Source organism: Sciurus carolinensis, chromosome 10, assembly GCF_902686445.1.
Source record: "Sciurus carolinensis chromosome 10, mSciCar1.2, whole genome shotgun sequence".
NCBI classification, from domain to species: domain Eukaryota; kingdom Metazoa; phylum Chordata; class Mammalia; order Rodentia; family Sciuridae; genus Sciurus; species Sciurus carolinensis.
This window is the reverse complement of record NC_062222.1, coordinates 22,645,206-22,668,267: the sequence shown is the minus strand read 5'-3', so window position 1 is coordinate 22,668,267 and position 23,062 is coordinate 22,645,206. Positions and strand designations below refer to the sequence as shown.

Here is a 23,062-nt window from a genome sequence, read left to right as displayed (position 1 = left end):
TTACACTATAAAGTTGTTTCACAGAATAATAAACTAAGGCATAGAGAGGGCAGGAATTAGCCTGAGGCTAAGCAAAAAGTGGTAAAGCTGGGGATAAGAACAGGCTGTCTGCGTTCACTCTTCACCTCTACAGTGGAGTGCCTAGGTAGAAACCTGTTTTCAGGTAAGCTCAGTGATGTAATTCCAATACCATCAAAGAGCATTGACATTACAGTGTATTGTGAGCATGTGCACAAGGCAATTAACAAGTGAAATACAATCTATAGCAAGGAACTACACACTCCTCTTCTAGAAATATGTTAAGTCACGTTTTAAGGAATGAAATAGTTTTAGGCTAATTTAGAGTTTTGGCTTTGAGAAGATACATTTTGGACCATATTATAGGGAAAAGTCCAGAAAGGCAATTAAACTATGTCCTAATTATTCAAAGCAAACAGTTTAGAATTCAAATTAAATAAATGCCTCCCTCAAACTTTGAGAAGCAACTTACAGATCCATAATATTTGGATTTGAACTCTGTACCACATGCATCCTTTCTCAAGATATCTAAATTATTCCTAAGAATGAAGAAATTGCCATCTCTTGGGAAAGCAACAAAGAATACTGGTTGAGAGCAGGAACTCTGGACAAAACTTTCTGGACCTGCCACCCTCTACCTCACTGAGCCTCAGTTTTCTCTTCTGTAAAATGGAATCATAACAGTCCTCCACAGAATTGTTTAATGTTAAATGGGACTTGCATATAAAGTACGTAGCACAGTTCCTTGTATACATGACGCTCAATAAATGTCAGCCAATAGGATTGGGATTCATAATTGCTACTGGACGTCCACTCTGTCTGTAAGCATGTGCAATCCCAGTCCATCCCCACTAGCTGATAATACGTCCCTCTTGAGGATGTCAAACCAGATTCATGTCGAATCTGAGGTCTCGTTAGTAATAGCTCCTTTAACTCCTTTTCTGCCTCAGAGATCAAATTCTTCCTTATATTCCACGGTTCTTCCCCCTTTGCTAGTAAAGCTAAGATATACACAAAATTTCTGAAAACATGTTCTGGCCCATGGTTTATATTTATGAATGGCTTTTATTCTTCAGGTCAGCTTCTGGAAGCCGCTGAGCATTATGAGGCATTCCATCAATTGACGCAGGGGCGGATATGGAAGGATGAGACAGACCGCTTTCTCAACTTGTGGGCCTGCGAAAGTCTCCTGAGGACTTACAGATTACTCTCAGAAAAAATGCTGGAGAATAAAGAATACAAACAGGCCATCAAAATTCTAATAAAAGCTTCTGAAATAGCCAAAGAAGGTGGGTGGAAAAGAACTGTCTCACATTGCTTTCTTTAATGGACAGACACTGGTTCTCCCAAGAGTGAAGTGAAACCCGTCAAGTGTTAGGGTGATTATTTCCTATGAAATGCAAAGACAAATGCCATCAATATACTTTCAAATTTCACTGTAAAACAGAGGTGGCTTAGTGCTGACAACAAGAAATCCATTAGTTTCTTGAAAGCTTTATCTCCAAAATTACAACCCACTGTGGGTAATGTTGTAAAACAAGGAACCCACAATGAAAGGATAAGGTCACCTGCAAAAGTTAAGGGGTGTGTGTGTCTGTGTGTGTGTGTGTGTGTTAAAAGTTGTGTATTTCTGGCAATCTCAGAGATATTTCATTGTTTATAAATTCTCAGATAATTTGGAAATTATGATAAATATTTAGTTAGGGATAACAGGAAAATAGGACTTCAATATATTTTGGACAATTGCCTCACAAACTGTGGTCTTTGGACCAGAAACATCAGCATCGCCAGGAGGCATGTTATGAAAGCACCATCTCAGGTCCCAGCCCAGGCTGCCTGCATCGGAATCTGGGTAGGCAAGATCCCCGGGTGATTCATATGCACACTTACGACAGGAAAAGTGCTTTTGTGAGAGTCTGCTCATATCCTTAACATTCTATATCATTTATGTCTGTACATAATACGAGGGAGAAATTTGGAGAATATTCTTAAAAACTTCCAATTTGTGACATACAGGTTCTTTTGTTGCCACATAGGAATTTACCATAGACTAGCATTTTCATGAAGGAGTAAAAGTTCTGCTCCTAAAGTTTATAAGCTCATGGATATATTTAATTGATCTAAGTAACAGATGACTTATTTTTGAAGTAAACAGGACTGTTTTGGGGGGGTATGATTTTTAATTTACCAAAGAGTGAAAATACACAACTAATTCTTCCTTTTACTTCTTTTAATAATATTAATTGAAATAGTCACAGGAAATCAACTTCATTGAAAGATATTCCATTAAATGAACAACTTTTGAATAGATGATGATTTAGTACCTTCTCCCTTGGAGTGAAGGCTTGGGGTGAAGGCTGATTTAAATCATCAGCTCTTAGATCAATTTCAGCAGCAAACTCTCATTGCATGAAGTTAGCGAGAACTTCAATGCAATGGGATGTATATTAGTAAAGGTATTTTACTTTAGGTTCACATTGCTGAGTTGTAAGGTAGTTCACAAAAGAAAGGAAGGGGACTGGGGTCTCTTCCAATGGTCAGAGTCCTGCCAAGGCATCTCCTTTCTGAAAGTGTCTCTCACTTTCCAAACCACTGAGTCACATCCCCAAACCTTTCTATCTCATATTTTTTTTAATTTTGAGACAGAGTCTCACTAAGTTGCTCAGGTCCTTGCTAAGTTTCTGAGACTGGCCTCAAACTTGTGATCCTCCTGCCTCAGCCTCCTGAACCACTGGGATTACAGATGTGTGCCACCACACCCAGATATTCTTTTTTCTTAATGTCTTCCCATGAGTCACTGCTTCATGAGTGACTGTTCAGTGAATAGTGAGCTCGAATGCTGTGTGGAGAATTGCTAATTCCTGAAATACTTCATGGTTGGAGTTCAGGGTTCAGAAATCTACTTTCCAAAGACCAAAACCAAATGTGAATTTGTCAACATTTGTATTACCCAGGTGTTAGACAGAAGAAGCCAATGAATTCCAAAGGTAGAAAAAAAGGACAGTATTATTATTAAAATAAGAACTTTAAATCATTCTTTAAGATATATTAAATGTATATGTTACATTAACATAGTAAAGGTAAAAACGCTGTAGATTTATCAAATGGTATGGTGTATGTCTTTTTAAACCATATGTTGCACCTTTATACATGTTGCTTTTGGAAAGAAAGAATGGGTAATTCCTGGAATAAAATTTGTCTCCCAGGAATTAGAAAGGCTTAATTCCTTGCAAAAAGATCATGAAAAGCTTTACCAGTGATGAGCAAAGAAGAACCTGTTTAGATTTCAAGTGTGCATGGAGTTTTGTACCAAGAAGCCAAACTCTGTCAGTAACTCTCATTGGAGCTTTAACCAATAGCTCTGATTGAACATAATCAGAATAACAGTCTCTTAATTTGCTACTCATCTGCTCTGTTGGAGAATGTCAATCATGTGGTGAGTGAAGGTGCACCAATTAAGGTGGTACCTGTCACCAACTGTTTAAAGTAGTTACAGATGGTGGCTGAACTATTATAAGTCCTTACATCATAGGCCGATATGAAAAGTATACCTGCACATCAAAATTGCGTACTGGAGCCAGGTGTGTGGTGCAAGCTTGTAATCCCAGCGGTTTGAGAGGTTGAGGCAGGAGGATCACAAGTTCAAAGCCAGCCTCAGCAGTTTAACAAGGCCCTAAGTAACTCAGTGAGACCCTGTCTCTAAATAAAAAATTAAAAAGGGCTGGGGATGTGGCTCAGAGATCAAGCACCCCTGGATTCAAATCCCAGTATAAATCAATCAATCAATCAAATTGCATACTGGTGGGTATATAGAGGGAAATCCCTCATCATTATGTGCCTCATATACCTTACTCTAACACCTGGATCCAGTAACTTATGTTTACATTGGTCTTTTTTTTTTTTTTTTTTTTTTTTTTTTGTACATACCTAGGTTTGGGGGACCATTGATAAATCTGTATACTTTTTAAAATAACAACTTACTACTGTCTCTCAATACAAGGAGTCTGTTAGTTGTTATAAATAAATAGATTTCTTTAATACCATAGTAATATTTCTACATCTGCACTTCAGGAAATAACAAGAAGATGGAAGGAGAAGCTTTGTATTACCTGGGCTTAGCACACCTGGCTGCTGAGGAACAGGATACTGCAATGGCAGTAAGTTGAAGTGAACTTTTAATCATTGCCATTTTAATTGTTATTTTTTATAGTATATTATGTTATTGTAAGGCCAACAGAAATGTATTAGGCCTGACATCAGTGTGCCTATTTACTTGGACTCAAGCAGAATAGCATATGTTAAAAACATGCAAAAAAAATGATTCTGTTGTTTATAGAAGGTAGGATATAGTTACTATGAAATACTTTAGGATATATAAAAATTAAATATATGGAGTAATATGACCCCTGAGACTCCCAGATCACCAAGGACAAGAGAAAATAAGTTCAAATAACAGCAAAAAGTAAACATAAAATTATAGTAATCTCCCAATAAGATGTAGGAAATTTTGCTTAAAAATGCTGTTATTAAGTGATCTCAAGAGTCACACTGATGCAGATCTTTAGGGTATGAGGTGGGGAATGTGATTAGTCTCATCTGAGAAGCAGCCTGCTTCAGGACAGTATTAGAAGTTGCCTATTTTGTGATCAAGTTTTGTTCATTTGGCTGAAAATACAAATAAAAATATCTACAGCTATCTTTAGTGTATTTTAACTGAAGTCATTTTCTGGTCTTTTCTTACTCGTCCTATATTTAAAGTGCAGTTTCCTATGTCACTTCACATCCGTCCATCCCTAGAAATAATCTTATTTGATATACAGTATAATCTTAATTCTCAGCTTTGAGGGTCTTGTTTGTGCCTTTAGATATTTATGCTAAATAGGGTTCCTACCTGTGGGCTCTGTGTTTTGTTCTAGCTCTCGTGCCACCAGTCATCATAGAAAACTTGGGTTTTCCTAGGTGAGTGTCCTGCTTAAAAGTTTTCAGTGAATGGTATGCAATCAGCAAAGATCTGCTTCAGATTCTTTGGGGAGTATAGAGACCAATAAGATGCATGCTTCCCTTTAGGGGTTAATTTAATCAGGGTAACTAACTCTTAAAGATAACTGTAATTCAAAGTAGGATGAACAAGGGGTTTCTAAGAGAAGAGGGAAGATAGGTTGGTTCCCACACTGAAGGACCAGGGGGTTGCACAGAAGAGCTATTGGGGGATCGGTTTTCTATAGGCAGAAAACACAAGATCCAGAGTGACAGTAAACATAGACACACACACACACATGCACACACACACACACACACACACACACGCACGCACACCACTCTCTATATGAGCATACTCAGTGGACTGGGAAGCAATCAGTTGTCAGGTGAAAAATGAAATGTATTAGGAGGTTAAGTTGGAAAAAGGTGAAAACTGGTTCATAGATTCTCACTCTTCTCTCTCTCTCTTTTAATGAAAGAACATGACAAAATAAATTCAAGCAATGCAGTAGAGTTCACAATGAAAAGTAAATCTTCCCTCCATCCCTATATTCAATCTCACAGTTCTCTTTTTCTCAAGGACAGATGCACTTACAAATGTCTGGTTTATCTTTCCAAAATATTCCATGCATGCATTGTATACATGTGACATAAATATGTGTCCTTTTGTTATTTATAAAATGATAGCACTTTATACATATCCTCCTGCACCTTGAGTTAACTTCTTCCATATTGAAATAGATTTATCTTAAGTGATTTTTTATTGTTCTAACTTTGTTGAGGTGTGATTGACAGATAAACAATGTATACATTTAAGATGCAAAATGTGATGTTTTGATGATGTCCTAGCCATCACCTATTTCCCTTATTGTTTTGTAAGAAGACTTAAAATTACTCTCTTAGTAAATTTCAAGTATATGATACTTTGCTATTAACTGTAGACATGCCTTGTTCTAAAAGGGTTGCATGGTCCAGTATTGAGTGACTGCACCATAATGTATTTAGCCATCTACTCTTGGTGGGCATTAAGATTGTTTCTAGTACTTTCTTATCACAAAGGGTGTGGCAATGAATAACTTCGTCAAATGTGACAAATTTATCCATAGAAGATTTCCAGAGGTACAAATTCTTGTGTATCTTATACTCAAGTGGTAAAGGGTAGTTTAGTGGATTAAATGAAATTTAAAGTGGTGAAGGGTAGTCTAGTGGATTAAGTGGATTAAAGAAACTATATACAACACCCAAGTGAAAAATTTCATGAAACTCTTACCCTGTTCAGAAAAGTATTGAAATTGTCTTTTTGGAAATAAATGTGAATCTCATGTCTACAACCTATTGACAGTATGACCTTGGGCAAGTCCCTTCATCTCTCTAAGTCTCAATTGCCTCTTGAATCCTATGGGACTAATAACTATACTTACTTTATAAAGAGTAGTAAGCTAAATGGAAGTTCCCCCAAAGATCACCCTGTCAATCCCTAGAACCCATGAGTGTGGATGTAGTTAATTACAGGATCTTGAGATGGATTGACTGGATGAATTCTCAATCCAAAGACAAGCGTCCTTATAAGAAAAGGGCAGGAGATTTGAAACAGACACACAGAGAGGAAAAAGTCATGTGAAGGTGAGGGTGGAGATTGTGGGGATCCTGCCCCTAGTTGAGATTTCCTGGAACCTCCATTAGAGGGAAGAAGGAAGCAACGCAAGGACCTGTCCTGGCACGTGGAAAGGGACCACTGCCGAGATACCTAGAGCCCGGACTTCTAGCCTTCCAAGCTGCAAGAGAACAGGTTTCTGTTATTTTAAGTCATCTAGTTTGTGGTAATTGCTGTGTCAGCCCTAGGGAACTAATACATAGGGTGATTAGAGGAGATAATTGATGTAAACTTTCTAAAAAGCGTCTGCCTGCTATATAATAAACCTTCAATTATTAGCTTTTATTATTATTGCACTCATCTAAGTCTCTGGACTTGAGTAGTGGTAGTAAAGATAGAAGGAACTAGGTGGATTCAAAAGGACTTAAAATAGGAAGTGAGGGAAACAGGTGTTGAGATGGGCTTTGGAACTGGATAGATGCTGGTGTTGTTTCCTGAGGTAGGGAATGTTAAAGGACACCTGGTCTTGGAGGGAAGTGGAGAACCCAGTTGTGGATTTGCTGAGTTTGAATAATTTGGGAAGTATCCAAGGAGAGTTCAAGTAGACAGTTGAACATATGGGTTTGGGCCTCAAGAAGAAGTGTAGATTGCAGATACTATATGTGATGGTTAATTTTATGGGTCAACTTGCTTGTGTGATGAGGTGCCAGATAAATGGTAAATATTATTTCTGAATGTATCAGTGAGGGCATTTCTGGATATTAGCATTAGAATTGGTGATGTAAAGTAGGTGGTTCTTCCCAATAGGGTACATATCATCCAATCCTTTGAGGGTCTGAATAGAACAAAAAGATGCAGAAAGGGCAGATCCACTTTGCCAGACTGTTTGAGCAGGGCACTAATGGTTCAAAAGTATTCAGACCCAAACTGGAATCCATACCATTGGCTCCAAAACTCTAGGACCTTTCAAATATGTCACCAGTTCTCCTGGTTCTCCAGTTTACAGATGGCCAATAGTTGCATTTCTCAGCCTGCCTAAAGATATGAGCCAATCAATACCTTATAAAGAAAATCTCTTCATATACTTATGTGTGTGAGAGAGGCTATGAGAAACTGTGAGAAACATCTGTGTTATTTTAAGACATTCAGTTTGTTGCAATTTGTCACATCAATCCTAAGAAGCTAAACATGAGTGATGAGAAGAGATTTTATATATATCCAATTGGTTCTGTTTCTCTGACGAACCTAATATGTTGCATAAATTTGTAAGTTTCAGCATATTCAAGGTCTGGATGGGTGAAATTTCCTAGAGAGTATTAATAATGTTTTGTTATTTTTTTAAAAAAGGTCTAGGGTGTTACTAGATGAGGGAGAGAGGTACAGTGGAGATCAAGGAGAAGTGCCCAGGAAGGTACAAGAAAAGCAGATTAAGTGATCTCATGTAAGTCAGGGAACAGGTGTTTCTAAGACAGAGATGGCAAACCCTTCTACCTCCTATCCCAGGAATTGGGCTGGGAGGAAAAAGCTCCAAATAGCTATTATTTTCTTTTTACCATAAATGAAGGTTTTATTGTTCCGTCTGAGTGAGTGGCAGACCAACATACTCCAGATCACTGTTCCATATACCTAAGCCCCTGAGGCGGCAAGAGAAGCAGCTAGGTGTATTGATGGCGGTCAGTGGGTGGGACGCTGAAAGGACCTGAAAGCCCCTAAGGTCCACAAGGCTATTGGGACTGGAGCCAACATCTTAGGAATAAATCCAGAATGGAAAAGACCTCATGCAGGACTGGAGGTCCTGGTGATTCAGGATCATCTCCAGGACTGCTGTCTGCTCCTTGAACAGTTTCTGTGGTTCCCCTCCAGCCTTCACTGTCCACCAGTTCCTCCACTATCCCATCTGCCTTAGTGATCTTGGTCACAGAGATGCCCCTGAAATAGAATTTGGGCTGGGGCTGCAGAACTGGCCTGAGACCTCCTGGGCAACCTAGAAATCAAGATCATTGTCTTCTCTGGCTCTAAAACGTGTGCGTGTGGAGCAGGGGTGGTCAGTGGGCACTTGACATCAAACTTATGAAAAGGTCTCTGGGATCCCATTCTGGGGCTGGTTTGGGGGATTCAGTTCTTGCATCCCACCCTCCCTCAAAGATCCTGGCCTGGTGACTATCTGAGTACTTAAGCAGTGAGTCCAGAAGCATCCCTCCCTCCCGTGTTTGACTCAGGGCCTAGAAGTTCTCTGAGGTCCAGAAAAGTCGGAAAAAAAAAAAAAAAAAAAAAAAAAAAAAAAAAAAAAAAAGAGCCCCACAAGAGGTAAAAGACACTCGGTCCTGTGGTGGGACTCGAAACTTGGAACCTAAAGCATGGCCCTTTTGCCCCAGAGGGCAACTTGTGCTCCCAACTAGCTATTTCTGGCGGGAAATCCTCCTGCCCCTGACCCATAGGCAAGTAGGTACCTGGGCTAGAGTTACGGTTATTTAGCCTTTTGCATTCACTTCTCCAGCCAGGATGGTGATTTGGGGAAACCAGGGAAGGCCATAGTCCCAGCCCAAGGGCTAGCTCATTGCTATATCAAGAGTAGCTTTGCAGTTGGGAAGAACCAGGTGCTGTTTTCAGCACCTGCATCTTGCTAGAGGTCGAATATTGTGCCTACTTGGACACAACTCACCCAGAACTGAGGAATTGCAGAAGCCAAGTGAAATGTTTGAGCAAAGCTGCAGGGTCAGTGAGGAATCAGTAGGTATGCCACCAGCAAAACAGATGGCACCAGGCTCCGAGCTGTAAAACAGTAACCAGGGAATGGCTACTAAGAAATCATAGAGGAATGGAAATCAGGGTTGGGTGTTGCTGGGTGGGGAATGGCACTTTTCACGATTCAGGGACTGGAGTCTTCCTGCTCATGCTGATTTTAGAGGGAAGTCTGTTTTTGCAGTTGTACTGAGATAGATTCTCTAAAACCTGTCCTCTTATTTTGATTTCAGATTTGAAGACAATGTCTTTTAATTCTCCCTAGTGTCTTATTTTAGCAACTTTCCCTGTTTCCTTTAAGAGATAAATGGGCATTCTTCAGACTTTTGTTGAAGCTCTCTTATCTTTTGATTTCTGGACCCGGGGAAGGCAATCATGTTACATCAGTGATCTATTATCTGTTTGCGACTTACAGCATGTCTTCCTGCAGTTTCTCTTCTCTCACGGCATTGCTTCTGGCTTACAACATGTCTATCAGAAATCTACAATGGGACAGTGCAATGCCTTGTATTTACTATAAAAATACAGTGATAAAATAAAATTAAATAAGTAGTATCGATTCCCGGGTTGATTGATTAGAGACCTAACCAGTTATCTAATCACAAAATAATTATTTAATATATTAAAATTTTTTCCTTTAGAAATCCTTTTCTAATCCTACTTTCCCATCCTGTACACTGTTTTAAAGCATTGAGCGTTTCTGTCATTGTGTGCTATAGAGTTGAGTAGGAATGGTCAGAAATCAGCTGTGTTGTGTTAAAGCCAGTGCAAGGTCATGTTCCATTACACTGAACATTTTCCTTTTTTCTTCTCTTTTCATATTCAGTCTACCCATTTTTTTTATACCAAGGATTGAACCCAGGGGTGCTTATCCACTGAAACACATCCTCAGCCCTTTTAACTTTTTATCTTGAGAGAGGGTCTCAATAAGTTGCTTAGGTTGCTTAGAGCCTCTCTAAATTGCTGAGGCTGGCCTTGAACTTGCTATCCTCCTGCCTCAACCTCCTGAGCCACTGGGATTACAGGTGTGAACCACCACTTTCGATTAGTCTATCTATCTTTGTCATTAATTCTATGTACTGGTATTTTCACTCACTTGTATTTTAAATTTGTGAATTGTAATCTTTTCACATTTCCTGTATTTTTTCTCTGTATTCAACCTCTATGTCTCTCAAATTTCTCCTGCTCCATTGTAAAGATTTTTATATCTTTTGTTTCAAAGAAACTCAGCTTAGCTAAACCTGTCCCAAGTAAATATTTCTAATCAATAGTCCTATTAACCTGAATCAGGAATTTAAAAATTTTGCCAATGTGTCTTTATGTAAGGCTTCAATTTATTAATAAATTATTAATGCACATAATAAAAGAATATGTTTAGTAGCATAAGAATAAAAGTTTGGTGATCCATTCCTTGCTGTGGTTTGGGCATGTCCTTGGAATTCATTTGCTGCAAACTTAATTCCCAAAGTCGTTTGCTAATGGTTATTTGGAGGTGGAACATTTGGGAGGTAATTAAAATGAGATAAGGCCATCAGGGTGGGGCCTTATGGATGGTGTTAGTGACTTTATTAGAGGAACAAGAAAACTCAAGCTAGCACACTTGCTCTATCTCACTATGTGATGCCCTCTGCTAAGTTACAATTCAGCAGGAAACTGTCACCAGATACCAGCACCATGCTCTTGGACTACTCAGCTTCCAGATCCATGAGCTACATAAACCTTAAATCTTTATAAATTACACAGTCTGTGGTATTCAGTTACAGCAACAGAAAACACACAAATGCACTAATAAAGGGTTCTTTACTGAATTACAGAATAGAGTTTAACTAAAAACAAATATTGGATTTATTTAGGGCTGAAATCTCAATTAAAGAGGGAAAGGGTATTTGGTAAGGAGAAATTACAGTTACATTAATGTGCAAGAGATCATGAAGACCCTGACATTTAAAGAGGAGAATGCTTCCTGCATGTCAGGTGCAAGAAAAGAAACAGTAATTCTCTTTGCCCATCATTAATTTAGACTTGTAAATGTTCCAAGAGAGTAATTCTGAATTTTAGAAGACATCTTATGAAATCCTAAGATTTGAAAGAAAAAGATATTTCACTAAAAACCACACTTAAGGCTTTGTACAAAGTTGGACCAGCCATATTACAATTACAAAGTTATTTAAAAAAAAGTGGGGGGCCTCCCTCAGCACTTGGTCTTGACACATGAATTTCCTTCCTTGATAAATACTTCGTTCCACTTGACAATTCTAGAAGCACCAACTTCATTCAGTCGTTCATTAAATGAATTATTTGATTTCTATTATTTAGCAATAACATAGTTCTATCAAGAATTATACAATAAAAACAAAACTCATCTGATTGATACTTTATTTGCTTTTCTAATACAGGATTCATCACATGCCAAATAGTTCCGTCTATATTTACATACATCGTTATAACAGCTTAAAATGCTTCTGACATTAGTACTAACTTATATACGTGGTTGGCCTATATCTCTAGCTTCATCAATAGCAAAATTCACGTAAATGATGTATCATAAAAAATAATGACATTAATATTCTAGAAAATGATGGTTTGTTTGATGTATGTGTAGTAATGAAGAATGATAGAAAACATTTTTGTAAAATAATACATTTAACTATAGGTAACGATAGTGAAATTTTATTCTCTTTTAACTCAACAGATACAATCAAAGATAAATCCTTAACATGTCAAAGTCATTTTTAGCTAACAATAATTTATTAGATGTGTAATGTTTGGCTGATAGAATATTTGGGGGAATTAACTTTTACAATTGTTCACATTTTTCCTTTCTCTGTATAGTTCACCTTCTCCTTTAAAAATCATCCTATTGCTTATAGTTGTGGGTTCTTAAATCAAATGATAATCAGATGCCCAGGAGATTCCACCATGGCATATGTAAAATGAATTTTGCTTTTGGTCACTTTTATAAGTAAGGACACATTTTATCCACCAGCAAAACCATTATGCAACCTGAGTAAGTCTGAGAGTTCTCGTGGCTCAGTCTTGGTAAGATGGCAGAGCAAAAGAAATAAATGGTCCCACAATCTAAACTGGAGGTGATTTCAATTTCAACTTACTGTCTTCAAAGAAGACTCTAAGAGATGATATTCTTAACTCACAGCACCAATATTTCTTAAAATCCTCTTCCCTTGAAGCCTAAAACTTCCTGTCACACTCCCAAAGCCCAGAAATTTCCATCCATGTCCTGCTCACATTGGTGATTCCTCCTTCCCCCTCTCTCTCTCTTTCTCACTCAGGTCTTAGCTTTTTGGGGAGTCTCATCTCTACTTTTAACAACTCCATTCCCCCTGAAAATCATAACTCTGACCTGCATAATAAAACCCAGCAGAGCTACGCCTACTTTGGGAAAGGGTGATTGATTGCTCAGTAGGCCACGCCAGAATTGGTCATTTGGGAAAGGAAATACACTTACATCAAATTTTCCTTTCACTCCCTTATATGTGACAGAGTCTCAAAAACTACATGTCAGAAACAAACAAACAAACACACAAGTACAAGTAAAAATAATAAAAGAACAAAGAGGAGAAGGAAATGAAAGTAGAGATGTCAAGGCAAAGGGGAGTCCCAAGAGAGGCTGTCTGAGGCTTGTTCAACAGTTGGGCCCTCTGTGTTTTATTTCCAAAGCTTCAACTCTAGAAAGTTCTGTGTGTTTGCAATAGATGATGATGGAATAAATCTTCCAGGTGGACTGCACATCTATTAATGTATGTCATGGGTGTTAGTTTGTCCAGGAGAGCAGTGGCTTCTCTGTATCCACATTTTCCACCCTTGCTGTCATCTTTTGCTGAGCACAAATGACTATGGGAGGACATTTGGGGCGGGTGTAATATGCATCATAAAACTTGGTTAGAGTTGCCTGGCGTGGATACCTATGCTCACATCTGCTACCCAATCTTTGATTATTAGATGTTTACATGAAGTAAAGGCAGTAAATAGTAGCATTTGCCAGATAAGACACTCTCAACATGCTTTTTAAAGAGTATATTTATCAACTCTTTGGAGTGAGAAGACAACAAAGTGGTTAAGATGATAAACTTTGAAGTCAAAGTGACAGAGGATGGAATCCCAGCTCCACTACCACCCGGCCTTGTGACTCAACTCAAGTGAATTAGCCTCTCTGAGCATTAGTTTATTCATCTGTAAAATGGGGATACCGCTACTCCCTAACACAGCATGGTTTTGTTAGAATTAAGTTAGAAAATTTGGGTAAAGTTTGTGGCCTCGGGTCTAACATGTAGAAAACCCTATTATAATACCACTGATATTGGTATACATTAAAACTTTTTTCAAGGTGTTAGATGATCATACGTATCCAGAAAAAATCAGTTTCTAGTTTTCTCTCTGGCCCAAATTATTCCCAAACCATAGTTAGTATTGGAGAAAATGTTCAATTTATAGTTCAAGTCTATATATGTAAAGATGTTTATAGTAATTTATTTAGATATGTATATTACATGATAAGGAGCATCTTTATGTAGTTTTGCTAAGTGTTGCACAGCAATATTTACCTAATTGTTAAGTGATTGAATATTTGAATGACAGTTCTGATGCACAATCCTTGTATCAGAGCTAAACTATGGTAGAGAAAAGGACATGTGAGACGCAGAGCTGGAAGATAGGAATTTTAGTCCTGTCGGCCACATACTAGCCATGTGATCTTAGGTTAGTCACTTAGCTTTTTGAAGGCTCAGTTTCACTTGTAAAATAAGGATCTCAATGGCAGCCTCACTGTGTCTTTGTGAAGATCAAGTGAAAAACAGTGTGTTTACACTTGAAACTATAAACAATTCTCAAGTGTAATGTGCTGTCAGTATTACTATGAGCTATGGTACAATTATGATTGTCCAGTGGATATCATTATGTTGTATTAGTAATAATGATACCGTAATAGGTAATATCTAATTGAATATCTATTCAAAGTATCTTCCTTATTCCTATTTTTTTTCTTAACTATGATATATTACTGAATTCATGTGTCAATTACATAGTCCTTAAATTTATCTTCTATTGTATTTTTTATGATAAAAATAAGATAAACCAACATTCTATGGAAATGTTTTACTAATAATTTATTAATAACTAAGTAAAAATGGCATGTATCAAAAAACTGAATTTGGTTTATTTCTTTAGGTATCAGAGCTATTCGCTACTCATTAAGTAAAAAGGATTTTACGTACCAATTAGGAATCCTTACCCATATTTTCCCTTCTGTTCTTGCTTTATATGTTTGCTCAGGGTCTAAGGGGAGATCAGATGCTGGCCAAGGGGGAACCCAGCCTGCTCCCAGAGGAGGCTGTTACAACGGAGGCCTGTGGACTCTCCTTTGCAGTGTTTGACTCAGTTTGAGATGACTCAGGTGTGAGCTCAGGGGCCCCCACAGTCATTTCCTGGTCTGCATCACAGTTTGCATCTGCTTTAACCTTTTGTCCTATAGCCCACCTAGGCAGTCCCCTTCTTGGGGACTCTAAAAGGGGCAGCTATTTGCAGAGCCCATTTCCCCAATTGTTACTGCCCGGAGCTCTTCCAGTTAGACATGGTATTTCACAACCCCCACAGGTTCACACTGGGTCTACTGTACACAAATAGCACTGAACTCCACTCTGATTTCATACATGTGCTAAGTGGAGAAATGTTCAAAATATCCAGTATCAGACATACAAAAGAATTTTTTTAAAAATATGAAAAGAAAGTTGTAATATTTCCTAATTTTAAAAATGAATTCATTTCCAAATTGCATAGAAATCATACTACTTGAACTTATTCAGCAATAATTTAAGGCATAGTATTAGCAGGTATTCCATATCTGATCTAATGTAATACTTTTTTGGAAAATGTTTTTTAAATTTGTTTTAATAATTTTGAGAATTAGGAAAACATAAAATGTTTTGCCAATAATTTTGCTATTGTTAGCTCTGTATTTGAAGTTATGACTTTTCTCAAACATCAAAATGGTAACTTTAGAGTAATAATTTAATGTAGGTTTCTGTATCAAAGATTGCAGAACAGAATCATAGTGAATTAAATGCTTTTTTACCTTCTTCATTAATGGGGTGTTTAACTCCCTTTAAGTTTTTTTATTTAATTTTCAAAAATTTCTCTAATGACTTTTTAAAAACAATGTTACAGCTCAAGAATGCAGCATGTACATTTGTATCTTCTTTATGAAGGATGATACATCATAATATTTGTCATAAATGAGAGTGTCTGTCATTTAAATGATGGAAGCCCTGTAGAAAACTGGAAAACTCAAGAAAAAAATAGTGAACATTTGTCTTTTTTAAAACAGGAATTTGTAAGGCAAAAATTTATAGTTCACTGACTTACATGGAAATGAGATGTTTTATGTCAGGGTGAAAGTTCACAGCCTAAATTAATATACACATGCATTTTCTAGTAATAAAACCTATTGATTTTTTAAAATCTGAAAGCTGGTTTTAGATTCTGTTGAGATCTACCAATACCACTTGAATCAAAGCATCATGATTATCTGACATACTCATTAAAAAAGGAAATTGCTGAAGTTTTTTCTCCAGTCATTCCAATTTTTAGAAACAGTGCAAAAACCTCTGGTATTCATTTTGGGAGCAAATCAATAGAAGAATAATAGTTTTTATTTGGTTCATCCGAAAGAGAATGAACTTTGAGAACTGAAACTTGAGGACTCTCATCAACTGTATCGACTAGTGACATATGGAACATAATGTATGTACACTCCTTAAAGTTCAAGGCCTAGCATAGGAAAATGTTCTCTGGAGCAATAAAGCAACCTGCATAGCTCATCACAAGACTAATTGTATGACAGACCTAGAGGCGACGGCACAGCTGTTAGCACACGTCGATCCAGGAGTTGCAAAAGGGGAGGCACGGGGAGGCATGGCCCCTGCAAGAACCAGGGTGTGGTTATGGGATTAGGTTGTTTTTTTAAGTTTATTTTTTAATAATTGAAGGGGTACACAGACCAATGATAAAAATGTGCCCTCCTGTAAGGAGTATAGCTAAACCAGTTCTGTGTCAGAGTTCCAAAATAAATAATCACAAAATACTTTTGATTGCAGTCTGAATGTGTCACGTGATTCTCACTCAAATGTGCATTTTCAGACATTTTGTGAAATTTTACCAGGTGTTCTTTGAGTCCATTCACAATTGTGATGGAATTGCATTTCTACCCTCCGGAACTAACAACCTCCATGTCATGGTGTGGGTTTCCCCAGAAGCCCATTTCCAGACATGGATTTGAGTACAAGTGGTTTTTTGGGAGGAAGTCAACCAGCAGGAGAGGCAGGCAGAAGAAGGAAGTCAACAGAAAGCATGGTGCCAAGCCAGTGGGCGCATGGCGCACAGCTATGCTGGAACATTCTGGAAACACTGTAAAAACAAACTGAGCATTCCAATGGAGAGATAGGAAGCTGGTGTATTACCCACTGCTTCCATCCTTCGTTGGTTGAAAGCTCCTCCTGGGACATTCTCTATAATTCCAGGCTTTTAATGAGCCCAGCCATAGAGAGAAAATCCCAGGGACTGGCCTGGCCAGCCTGTGGCTGCAGAGGTGACGAGAGGGGCATGAGGGGGTCTTCTGTGTTCGTGCAGATCATGTGGCTTCCAGGCTTCTTCCTTTTCCACACCTATAAAGTAGGGATGATAAAGTTACTGTGAGGATTGAAGGAGATAAAGAAGTCGTGTTTCTAGCACTTAGTAAGCATTCTTAGTAGCTTCTTTTTGTGTTGAGGAGGTTTACAATTTACTTATCTTTCTACTCAGGAATGAGTTATTTCAGAATTTACCTAAGGAAATCATTATTAGTGCATACAAATATTTGCTACAATATTGTTTGCATAGTCATTACTAATATATGCAGAGATTTAACTGTCACCCTTGTATACAACTTTATAAACACTGTTTATAAACAAAAGGAAGTAAAATAAATGTAAAACAATAGCAAGTTGATTAAAGCAATGTTGAGCATCCAATGATAAAATGCAACACAGACAATAGAAATCATACATAAAGTAAATATTTTATAACAATAAAAAGAATACTGATATATTGAACAAAAACAGTCAGGTTACAAAATAATTTACATTATGTCCCTACTCGTATATGCACATATGCAAGCACATACATACACATATAATGTATAAATATATATAAAAACACAAGAAACACCAAATTATTTTCAGTGAAGTTGGAATAATGAATGACTTTAATTTTCTATTGGGGTGGGGGCGATGGAATCTGTATTCCTAACATTTTCTCAGTTAACATTTATTGATTTTCTATTAGAGAAAAGGAAAAACTATTTAAAAAGTAAACCATTATTTCTTTCCATTCCATTAAAATTTAAATATTTTAATTGATGTTTTTGGTAGGTTTTATATAGACTGCTCATAGTAAAAATCTTCAGCAGAGGATTGATTGTAGCGGTTAGTTGTTTCAATGGCTCATCTCAACACAAAACATTAAAGAAAATTATTAAGGGCTTAACCAGTAATGAAAGAATTTAAAGATGATTTCTGGTGGGAGTATGAATGTTGGGGAGTGGGGCTAGCTGGGGTGGGGCTTGCTGGAGGAGAGGCCTGTGAAGAGGAGAATACTGAGGCTTACATTAAATAACCAACCCATGGTCACAACGCTTCCAAGTGCGCAGCCAAGCCTGGAGCCCAGGTCTCTAACTGCTATTGCTGTTGGAACTGGTAGAGTTGTCAGTAGGACGATTTTAAAGTCATTTGCTGAATCTCATCACAAATCTCTCATATAAATTTTTAATAACATTCTCCATCTGTTTTGCTTAATGAGGTACTTATTGGTGCAAACATTTTGTTATTCTTGTCCAGTAGAAATTATTTCCCATAAAAATTGTTATTTCTCTGGACAGGAAAAACCTCTATGTTGCTGGACTAGTTGGGAATCAACAGAGTTTGGGAAAAAGCAAATGGGCACAGAAATCTCTTTCCAAATCGAGTGGTGTCTGGCTAGCCATGACTCACTGCTTTGTGGCTTCCCCCGGAAGAGGTCAGGAATGCTCACTTCCTGTTTCTCATTTCCATCTCCTACTTTCTTTCCCTTAAGTTAGAAAATGGCTATTAGGATGGATTCATTTGTTATGACTTAAGGGCTTCACTGAATTTGCCTTGTTTTCTCTAGGTATTTTTCTGATAATGAAATATGTGCACCTCTAGAGTAAATTAATACTCTCTTCAATAGTAAAAGTAATAGGAATCTTTTTCAAAAGCAGAATATTCAACCTGTTATACCCACATCCCCAGCCTGGCTCTTCTTGATCCTCTTACAAATTTGCTACGCACTATCAACTCTCAGGAAATGCAAGGGAAAGAGCACACGAAAAGTGGTGACTGTTAGATTTTCAGTTGAAAAATCTGGTAAGGGAGAAAGTTTAGACTTTTCAGTAAAAGATATGGAAGGGCCTGGATATTGGCTCAGTGGTAGAGCACTTGCCTAGCATGTGTGAGTCACTGGGTTTGATTCTCAGCACCACATATAAATAAATGAGCAAAATAAAGGTCTATAAACATCTAAAAATATTTTAAAAAAAGAAATGGGAGGAGGAGGACAGGGTCCTTCCTGTAGGTCTTTGTTTTCTCTGTTACCATCTCCTTCATTAACACAAAATGATGTAGCTTAGCCTGTGGAGTTGCAATGTCTGACTCAAAATCCTGCCACTTCTAATCCTGTGACCTTGAATGGGTTAAGGAACCTCTCCTGTGCCTCTGTTTCCCCACCCGCAGCATGAGGATTGCATGAGTATCTAACTCAGAGTGGTGGTGGAGATAATGTGAGTTTGTGGTCTAATCAGCTTTTGTGTTCCTGTGACCCAAAGACCTAACAAGAACAACATAGAAGAGAGAAAGTTTATTTGGGTTAATGGTTTCAGAGGTTCAGCCCATGATCAACTGAGCTCCTAGCTCTGGGCCTGAGGTGAAGCAGGACACTATGGTGGTAGGGCATGGTGGAGGAAAGCTGCTCAGACATGGAAAATAGGAAGGAGACAGAGAGAGAGAGAGAGAGAAAGAGAGAGAGAGAGAGAGAGAGAGCTCCGCTCACCAGGGACAAAGTATAAAAGCCAAAGGAGCAACCCCAGTAATCTCCAAACAATTCTTGCATTGTCTTACACATGAGCTTTTGGGGGACACCTCATATCTGAACCATAACTGTTCATACATAGAAAGCACTCAGAACTGTCTGGCATAGATGCTACTGACTATTAGAGAATAGTGAAAGTATAATTTCCTGGGTCAGCATAAGGATTGTGCTATTTCTGCTTCTCCTGCTGACATATCAGATCATAGACAACCCTCTCAGTACCCCCCACTTTGTAGAATGAAGATGATATTTATTAATATAGCATGTTGATGAAAATTCCAGTGGAATAGTAAAGAGATAATGGTTTATTGGTCCTTATTATTGTACTGCAAATGATTTAACTATACATTTTTCCTAAATTTAATTAAACATATTCATTTTCCCTATGAGCTTATATTAGCTTACAGCAGAGCAAGTGTTTATTATGTGCATTTTATACGTTTATAATATCATAGATATTAAAAATAAACATTTTCATTTAAAAATATTATGTAAATAAACATTAATATTTGTCACAAGATTCCAAAGCCAAAATTACTTTTTAATTGTTTATTGTAATAGATGACGTGGGAATGGAGAAGTACTATCCAGGCCATCATTACAATCTTCAAAATTGGTTTTAAAAACACCAGAAAAGACCACCAAATGGGGGATTGGACACTCTGGGCTCTGGTGGTTTTGTTACTATGCTTTTTTGACCTTGGACAGGCAATACCCTTTGTCCAGTTCTCCAAATGACATTGCTGCTTGCCACCACTGTTCCAATCTTGATTCATTGGCAACAAGTCACCCTCTACTAGAAAGATCCAGAAACCCGAAGCCTGGCCTGCATGGTAGTAGCTAGCACCTAGGAAATGAGGTGGGAAAGTGGGCAGAATAAAAGCACTGGTTCTGAAACAAGACCACTCGGGTTTAAGGCCTTTTAGGACCATTCACTTCCTATGACCTTGGCCCAGTGGTTATCTTTATATATATCCACATGTCTCTCCACCTTTGAAAAACGGTAAAAATAGTAATAATGCCTACACATGGGGTGTTGAGAAGACTAAATTAATTAATACGTGGAGTCTGAAGACCCATCTGTGTTATTCATCCAGAACATAGTTTTGGAGCATCTAGTGCCAAGGCCCGTTTTAGGCACTTGGGACACACCAATAACAAAGATCTTTGTCCCCATGGAGCTTCCAGCCCATTGGGGAAAGAGACAACAAAGATTAAATGTAGCAATCCAGTAAATCACATGACGTGTTGGATAATGATAAAGCACGGTAGAAAAAATATAGCAGAAGGATGACTCGGGAGTACATCAGAGGCAGGCTGGAAGGAGTTTTAAACAGGTGACCAGAGAAGGCTTCCTGGAGAGGCTGACATTCACGGCAAGACTGGGAGCCAGCAAGAGTCACCTATGAGGGAAGCACATTCCAGGCAGAGGGAATGGTCGGTGCTGGACTCTAAGTGGCAGTGTGCCTGGGAACGGGGGCCAGGGGCCTGCCAAGAAGCAACAAAGAAGCGAGGTAGAAACTGAAGCCAAAGAGCTAAGGAGTAGGCCATGATAAAGCAAGGTACTTTTTTCTCATTTAAAGGATGTTTGTTGAAGGCAAAGAAGGTCATAAAAAAATATTTAATATTGGTTCTCATTAGCTGTCACAATTAAGCAGTGTAATGAAAGGGTGGCAGCTGGTAACAGGCCACACTATGACCAGGCAGGCCTGAGGGTGTCATGTAGAGCCCCAGAAGACCCTGGGATGCAATGGATGTCACTGTAGGTGAGTGGAGAGTAGCTCTTGGCAACTGAGGCAGGAGGTGGCAGGCTGGAAATGAAGGTCAAGGTCAGCATGAACTCTGGGGATGAACCACCAGCCAGGCTCCTGCAGTGCTCAAGAACGCAGAAGTCCAGTCAACCCACTTAAAATTGTTTTCTCCTCCGCCAGTTGACCGTGTATCTTAGAGAAAGTGGCTCAACCTCTCTGCAGTTTGTTTCTCTCATTTGTACTTTGGCAATATTAATATTTATCCCAAGGGCTCTGGGAAGATTAAATGCACTGTGAATATAAAACACTCTTCACATGTAGGTTTTGCTCAATAAATGGTAGTGACTGCCATTGGTAAGTGACAAGCACAAGCCATAGGGACTGGGGCTCCAGGGACTCCTGACCCAAGCATGTTGGTGGCAGCAAGGTAGGTCTCCAGATGCCCATTAAGTAGAGACCAGGCTAGGCAGCAAGACACACAAGAAGCACAAGACTGTCCCACAGGCTGGGACACATGTTGGGGGCTTGGTGTCAAGGGACAGGGAAAAAGTCCAGTCACTTTAACAAAGGTTAGCAATCAGAATATGACCCATGGCAAACTGCGGTGATGCCAGCCTTCTGCCCTAGTAGAGCAGGAAGAGAAATGGCCCCCACGCCCCTGAGGCAGCTCTGTCACTAAATGGGGGACCGCTGGGAGGATGGCATGGGAAAGATAACTGGCAAGTTATTCTAGAAATAAGCTCTACAATTCATTCTGGGCTCTATAATTCTCAATTTCTAAGTATTGATAAATAATTTTAAAATGCCAAATATAATGGTAATTTTCTAGTTCATGTTATAAAACCTAAAGCTTACTTTAAGAACGTTAGCAGCAATTTGTTTTGCCATTATATTTTTATCTTGTATGTTATTCCAGAGCTGATCAAAGGCATTGGTTGCGAAGAATAAAATAAATCACACTTCTAAATAAACCGCTAAAGAGTGTTAAATTGATTTAAGTGATTTTGGGAATATTAATATTTAAAACTTCTCTGTCCTATGCCTTTTTATGACTACCTATAGCAATAATAACCACCATTTCATTCTTCCATTCTTCATCTTATAATATTACATAGTAAACTGTGTACAAACATTATATTTTTTGCATTGGAATGGAAGTGTAGGAGTTCAGTTGCTTATTTATGTTTGAATAGCTTAAATTTTATTCAGTCAATAAAAGTATACTCGATTAATGCTTTATTATTCTGTTTGCATAGGTTGAGGTGACTAAAGTGCAGTGTTTGTTTTTTATTATTAAAGAAAACTTTGCCTCCCACTCACATTCCTTTGCAGTAAATTTGATTTTAAGCAGCATGTATTTCAGGGTTAGTTCCAGTCTTGAGGAATTTTCCAGCTTCACAATTTTGCATCTTTGGCTTATCTGAAAATATTCTTAAAATGGCACCAGTGATTTTCACAGGTTTTTTTTTTTTTTAATACATAGGGATGGGGAAAGCACACACAGGCCACGGTATTAAACACAGTACCCGTGAGTGTTCCTCAGTGGGAGGGTTTGGGTACCGAGGCATCCCATGCATCATCCACTTTGGCTTGGAGTCATCCGGGCTGCACAGTTTGACAGCCAGAGAGTCGAGCAGAGACACGCTGCGTGATAAAAGCAGCCGAGACATCTGGATCACGGTGCAAGCATTCACAGGCATTCCTGAGCTGTTCATGCATTTGTACTTACTCAGTCCCCAGCCTCGTCCAGGGCTCGCTCATCATTCTCCTCTCCTCCTCCTCGACCTGTCTTCATCTTCTTTTTGTACGTCAGCAACCTCCCTGT

At 38.4% G+C, this 23,062-nt stretch overlaps 1 protein-coding gene across 3 annotated transcripts in view; it reads left to right on the top strand.

Annotated features, from left to right (window-relative positions):
• Ttc29 (tetratricopeptide repeat domain 29) overlaps nucleotides 1-23,062 on the top strand; it is a 198,925-nt gene that overhangs the window by 65,500 nt on the left and 110,363 nt on the right. For all 3 annotated transcript variants that reach the window (XM_047566887.1, XM_047566885.1, XM_047566886.1), the window contains 2 exons: nucleotides 1,095-1,307; nucleotides 4,090-4,175. In XM_047566887.1, coding sequence (XP_047422843.1) covers nucleotides 1,095-1,307; nucleotides 4,090-4,175 — 299 coding nt within the window. The remainder of the gene's footprint in view (nucleotides 1-1,094; nucleotides 1,308-4,089; nucleotides 4,176-23,062) is intronic.